The sequence below is a fragment of the Mustela putorius genome, unplaced genomic scaffold (assembly GCF_011764305.1).
Source record: "Mustela putorius furo isolate JIRA1106 unplaced genomic scaffold, ASM1176430v1.1 tig00000145_pilon_pilon_pilon, whole genome shotgun sequence".
Lineage (NCBI taxonomy): Eukaryota > Metazoa > Chordata > Mammalia > Carnivora > Mustelidae > Mustela > Mustela putorius.
The window spans coordinates 37,137,449-37,143,866 of NW_025421294.1; the positions used below are offsets into that span (position 1 = coordinate 37,137,449).

Here is a 6,418-nt window from a genome sequence, read left to right on the forward strand (position 1 = left end):
TGTATGCAAAGGCGCAGGAAGCCCCTTGCCGCCGGCTGCGGCAGCAGAGGGGCGCGGGGAGGGGTACTGGGGAGGGGGAGGAGCGGAGAGGCCACTGGCCGGCTGCCCGCTATCCCAGCCGCTCGGATTCCAGAGGTCAGCGTTTGGCTGGCAGCGCGCCCGCCACCTCTCCTCCCCCCGGGTCCGGAGAGCCGCGCAGGCCGGATCCCCGGGGACGCGCCAGGCGCAGGCCGGACTGCCGGACTGGGGCCCGAGCCAGCAAACAGCCAGCGGATCCCGCTCCGAGGCCGATGACGTCTTCCTCTTTGGCTCCGCCGGCGCCAAGCCGGGCAGGGCGGGTGACGTCACCATACGGCCACGTGATCACCATTCAAACAAACAACTCCCCTCCCCCGGCGCGCCCGCTTCTCCCCGCCCCTCCCCGCCCCGCCGAGAGGCAGCATATAAACCGGTTCCTCGCGGGCCGAGCTCGCTGTGAAGGACGCCGGTCTTTGATAGGTGTGGCTGGGGCTGGAGGGGCAGTCGGGGGAGCAACCAAGAAGCCTAGGCGGCCGAGAGCCCCGCGCGACGCCTCCCGCACTCAGTCTAAGCGTAGTTTGGGGTTTGGCGCAGGGAGAACTAGGGTCGGGCTTTTCCTCCAAAGCCGCTGCCCTACCCCTGGCTTCCGAGGACAAAAGAGCACCGCGAACAGGCACGCTGGGGGCGCTAGGGCCGGCCATGGTCATGGAAGTGGGCTCCCTGGACGCCGGAGGCCTGCGGACGCTGCTTCGGGAGCGCGCCGCGCAGTGCCTACTGCTGGACTGCCGCTCCTTCTTCGCTTTCAACGCCGGCCACATCGCCGGGTCGGTCAACGTGCGCTTCAGCACCATCGTGCGGCGCCGGGCCAAGGGCGCCATGGGTCTGGAGCACATCGTGCCCAACGCCGAACTGCGGGGCCGCCTCCTGGCGGGCGCCTACCACGCCGTGGTGCTGCTGGACGAGCGCAGCGCCGCCCTGGACGGCGCCAAGAGAGACGGCACCTTGGCCTTGGCTGCCGGCGCGCTCTGCCGAGAGGCGCGCGCCGCACAAGTCTTCTTCCTCAAAGGTAGGCCCTCGGGGAAGTTCTGGAGCTGCACGCCCCCACCCCAGCCACGCCGCCTTGCCGCGGGACCCCTGGCCCTCGGCCCCTTCGGGCTACCCCACCTGGAGCGCGTGGGCGCCCGAGCCCTATTCCGGGGACTTGTCTTTGGCTTTGTTTGGCTTTAAGAACAAAGACTTTGCCTGGGCCTCTCCGGGGTAAACTTCAGCCCTGGTTGGCACGGGGTTGGTTAGATGAAGGTACCCTGTCCCCGACGATACTAATGGAAACAAGTATGTCTCTTTGTCTTCCCAGGAGGATATGAAGCTTTTTCAGCCTCCTACCCGGAGCTGTGCAGCAAACAGTCGACCCCCATGGGGCTCAGCCTTCCCCTGAGTACCAGCGTCCCTGACAGCGCTGAATCAGGGTGCAGTTCTTGCAGCACCCCGCTCTATGATCAGGTTAGTAGGGGGCCTGTGCTGAGGGTTGGGGCAAAGGCCTGGAAGAGCAGTACTAGTGAGAATATCCAAAGTAACCTTTAAGTTTTTAAGGAGGGGCACACAGGGCTACTAATTTATCCCACAGTTAAGGGGTCTGATGGAGGGGAGGCTAATTGCTGACACCACAGAAATGAAATAGGCAAATGGGTTTAGTCCCCTATTTATTTATACTCTAACAATAGTGCTAAACATACCCGGTATCTACAAATGACTTTTCTAGCAGGGAGTTTTTGTGGGTGTGGGCGCCAGCATTGACTTTGAGCAAAGCTTGACAAGTGTTGGATATTTCTGGATTTCAGGGTGGCCCAGTGGAGATCCTGCCCTTTCTGTACCTGGGCAGTGCCTATCATGCTTCCCGAAAAGACATGCTGGATGCCTTGGGCATCACTGCCTTGATCAATGTCTCAGCCAATTGTCCCAACCATTTTGAGGGTCACTACCAGTACAAGAGCATCCCTGTGGAAGACAACCACAAGGCGGACATCAGCTCCTGGTTCAACGAGGCTATTGACTTCATAGGTAAATGGACAGACAGATGCCTGGGATTTCTGCCTTGCTCCCCCCATTTTAGTCACCATGCCCAACTCTATGGCAAGGAATTGAATGACATTCGCCTGAGCCTTTCTCCATACATTAACTGTCAGTCTGGTGTGGGCAACATCCCTGCAAAATAGGGATTTGATGTCCTATTCAACAAATTAGCAAACGGAGGCTCAGAAAGTTGAATTGACTTAACTAACTTATCTAACTTCGTGGAGATGCCTGGTCTTGGTTTAAATCCCTTGCTGTTCTCTGCACAATGCCCACGTTGCCTCCGCAGAGCACTGTTTGATGGCATGAGGTGATGTTGCCATTCTCTGGATAGGACACACCCGTTTCTTAGGCACCCGCTGCCTGGGGTTGGGGTTGTTCCCCCAAGCTCTGGAGTAACTGGCCACCCTTTGTTTTCCAGACTCCATCAAGAATGCTGGAGGAAGGGTGTTTGTCCACTGCCAGGCAGGCATTTCCCGGTCAGCTACCATCTGCCTTGCTTACCTCATGAGGACTAACCGAGTCAAGCTGGATGAGGCCTTTGAGTTTGTGAAGCAGAGGAGAAGCATCATTTCCCCCAACTTCAGCTTCATGGGCCAGCTGCTGCAGTTTGAGTCCCAGGTCCTGGCCCCACACTGCTCAGCAGAGGCCGGGAGCCCTGCCATGGCTGTGCTGGACCGCGGCACCTCCACCACCACTGTCTTCAACTTCCCTGTCTCCATCCCTGTCCACTCCACGAACAGTGCATTGAGCTACCTTCAGAGCCCCATTACGACCTCTCCCAGCTGCTGAAAGTCCACGGGAGGTAACCTCCACAACTCACTGGGACTCTCAGCTCCTTGAGGAGAAATGCAATAACTTTGGGGAGGGTGCTTGTGAGGGCTGGTCCTTATTTATTTAATTTCACCCCGAGTTCCACTGGGTTCCTAAGCAGTCATAGTGATGACGTTGCATCAGGATGTTTGCTGAACTCAGCACGTTCGGGACCAATATATATAGTGGGTACATCAAGTCCCTCTGACAAAATGGGGCAGAAGAGAAAGGACTCCATGTAAGAGCCGGTTTCTTTTTGCTTGCTCCTGTTTTTTTGTAGGAACTCTTCATGCTTGACATACCTACCAGTATTATCATTCCTGACGACACATACCTATGAGAATATACCTTATTTATTTTTGTGGAGGTGGTCTGCCTTCACAAATGTCAGTGTCTACTCCTAGAAGAACCAAATACCTCAATTTTTGTGTTTGAGTACTGTAATATCCTGTAAATACACCCTAAGCAGGTCTGTGTTCAGCACTGATGGAAAGCACCAGTGTTGGTTTTTTTTTTTTTTCAGTTGCCAGCAGTTGTATGTTTGATTATTTATGAACTGAAATAATATATTTCTTCTTTTAAGAAGACATTTTGTTACATAAGGATGACTTTTTTTATACAACAGAATAAATTATGGCATTTCTATTGAAATCTCAATGGTTTTATTTCTTGGGCAGTCCCAACTAATCCCTCTCCCATGAGTGAACCAGAACCTGGACAAGAGCCTCACAGATGTGTGTCTTGGGATCTGGTGATGGCTGGGTTCAAGGGAGGTAGAAAAGTGTCATCTATCATGGAAAGCCAGGTGTCAAAGCTGACCTCTTGAGTATCAGATCCAAGTGTCCCCGTATTTCTACCATGTTACACAGGGAATCCAAGTGTTCCCAGAGCCAAAAGGAATGACCATTTGCTTGGGTTGCCTTTTTAAAATACTCTACCCAGGGTAATATAAAAATCCACCCTCTTTCCTGAACTGTGCTAGAATACCAGACATAAACGTGTTCCTGCTATGTGTAAGGTAGTGCGTGCTACCTGCTCCCCAAATAACTCAGCAGGACCCTTTTGCAGACAGAGATGCTGAGACCCAGCATAAGTGGCAGTTGGGGGAATCAGGGCCTCCATCTGTTTTGTTCCCTAATTCTGTGTGGCTTACACTTTATCACTCCTCTCATGTGCCCTTTTTCTTTTTTTGTTTGTTTCTTTCTTTTTTTTTTTTTTTGCCTTTGAAAAGACCTTTATGAAAAGAATACGAAGCACTATGAGCAAATACAACACAATGAATCACCTGAAACTCCCACCCCTCACCTGACCATTAAAGCTTTGGAATCCATCCATGCTAGCATCTTTATATACATACACATACACGCGCACACACACACACACACACACACACACACATACACATACTGAATTTTCGGTAGCTGCCTCCAGGTCACTTGCTGGTCTGATTTCATAATTTGTTGAAGATAGACAATCAAATCTGATTTGCTCTAGGGCAAGATTCTAGATTTTTACTCTTGTGGAACAGGCCAAAACAGAGAAGGTGTAATTGACTACCACCCATAATCCAGTCTATAATGTTGAATTAAATAGTAGTGAAGCTCTTGGGTTCCTGGCCCCTTAGCTCTGGTCCCTACTCGTTCACCTCCCCAACATGTTTCTGGACATAGTGATTTAGGAAGCCGAAAAGGAAACCTCTTCTCCAGTAATGACCTGAACAGTGGTCCTGGTCCAGCCATAGTCATTTAAGGCCTTGACACACAATCAGTGACCTTGACCTTTCCCCACTGGTTCACCATCTGCCACTTGACTCTCATGGCCTGAAAGATCCCTGTGTTCTGAGTTCTAAGAACTTAGCCTGAGCTGGCAAGCTCATTTCCTTGGCTGGGCTTTCAACTGCAAGTGTGTTCACGCCTTTCAAAACAAACCGTACCCAGTGTTTTTATCAAACCCTAGAAATTTACTATGGCGAATATCTCCTTTCGTGGAAACATACCAGCAACTTCAGGTCCGCGGCAGATGCCGTGGCTGACTTCCCCGTGGGCTCAGGCCATCACTTTCTGCTTGGCAGGCACTGGCTGAACCAAAATTAATCTCCAGTGTGATCCACGCAGTGGAAAAATACAGCGATGCCTAAGGGAGCCGCCAGTGAAAACAATTCACTCACTTCTCCCAGTGCAAGTTGCTCTACTCCCACCACCTCAGGAGAGCAGGGGTGATAACCCTCTTCATGTATCTGATTCCTTGTCTTTGGGCCCTCTGGAGCATGTCACTTTGGGCCTGATACTGCTTTTCTTGGCGGGGGTGGGGGGTGGGGGGTGGGGGTGGGGAGTACCTTATGATGAGGAAAAAGATGCTCAAACTATTTTTTTGGTAATTTTCATTAACATACAATGTATTAATTTGTTTCAGGGGTACAGGTCTGTGCACCATCAGTCTTACACAATTCACAGGACTCGCCATAGCATACACCCTCCCCAATGTCCATCACCCAGACTCCGAGATTGAGTCTCTTATGGTTTGTCTCCCTCCCTGGTCCCACCTTGTTTCATTTTTCCCTCCCTTTACCCCACCAACCTCTGCCCTGCCTCTCAAAATCCTCATATCAGACAGATGATTAATAATAATTGTCTTTCTCTGATTGACTTGTTTTTCTTAAAATGCTCAAACTATTAAAATGGTTTTTTTTCCCAAGGGGAGATTGAAATAAAGACAAGGCCATCATTTAATTCTTGTAATGTGGTTATAATAGCTCTGTTTCAGAGCTAGCCCCGTGTGCCAGGCTCTGTGCTAACTGCTTTACACACCTTCACATTAAACCTTTAGCAGCAGCAGCACCTATTTTACAGAAGAAGAAACTGAGACTCAGAGAGAGAAAATGACATATCCAAGTTCATACAGCACGTAAACAGCATTGCAGAGATTGGAACCTGGGTCTGAAAGAAGCTGGGAACCAAAGTCCTAGTTCCCTCCAAAAGACAGCTTGAGAGAGTGGGGAAAGAGTGAATGTTGTAGCCAACCAGTCATCAGCATGGATTTATCACAAGTCTGGGGTGGAAAAACTATTTATCATTTTCGGAAATGGGATAATATAACCTGCTTCACCTGTGAGGAGGAAATAGGCTCATGACTGTCAAGTGCGGGGCAGGAAGGGGGCTCTGGGGGTGCATTAAGATCCCATTCCCCATTCCTAACAGCTTCTGCCAGTTTTCTGATGTCAGTGTGCCCACCCCTAAAATGACCAGTTTGCCCTGAATCTAATATAATAGGTAAGATTCCTCCCAGCCTTAGAAGATGCATCAATGTATTCTTTATGCTTTTCTGTGGCTTCCCTTAGGAGAATTCCAACCCCAAAGGCCTCCACCGCATCCTTTCCTTTCCTTGGAATTTTGCAAATCGTAGCTCATTTGCCTCGGACTTGCAGCCTCCGGAGTCCATTTCCCTCCCTCCCTCCCCTCCCCATCCAGGATGACATCATGGTGTGTACACCTTTAAGATTATATAAATCTGTGATCCT

The 6,418-nt window shown here is 50.9% G+C and overlaps 1 protein-coding gene across 1 annotated transcript; it reads left to right on the forward strand.

Annotated features, from left to right (window-relative positions):
- Positions 1-453: 453 nt before the first annotated feature.
- On the forward strand, positions 454-3,552 carry DUSP1 (dual specificity phosphatase 1). Its single transcript, XM_004737599.3, has 4 exons — positions 454-1,084; positions 1,373-1,518; positions 1,857-2,076; positions 2,510-3,552. Exons 1-4 carry the CDS (start codon positions 718-720, stop codon positions 2,878-2,880), a joined length of 1,104 nt encoding a protein of 367 aa, XP_004737656.1. The 5' UTR covers positions 454-717; the 3' UTR covers positions 2,881-3,552.
- Positions 3,553-6,418: the final 2,866 nt, after the last annotated feature.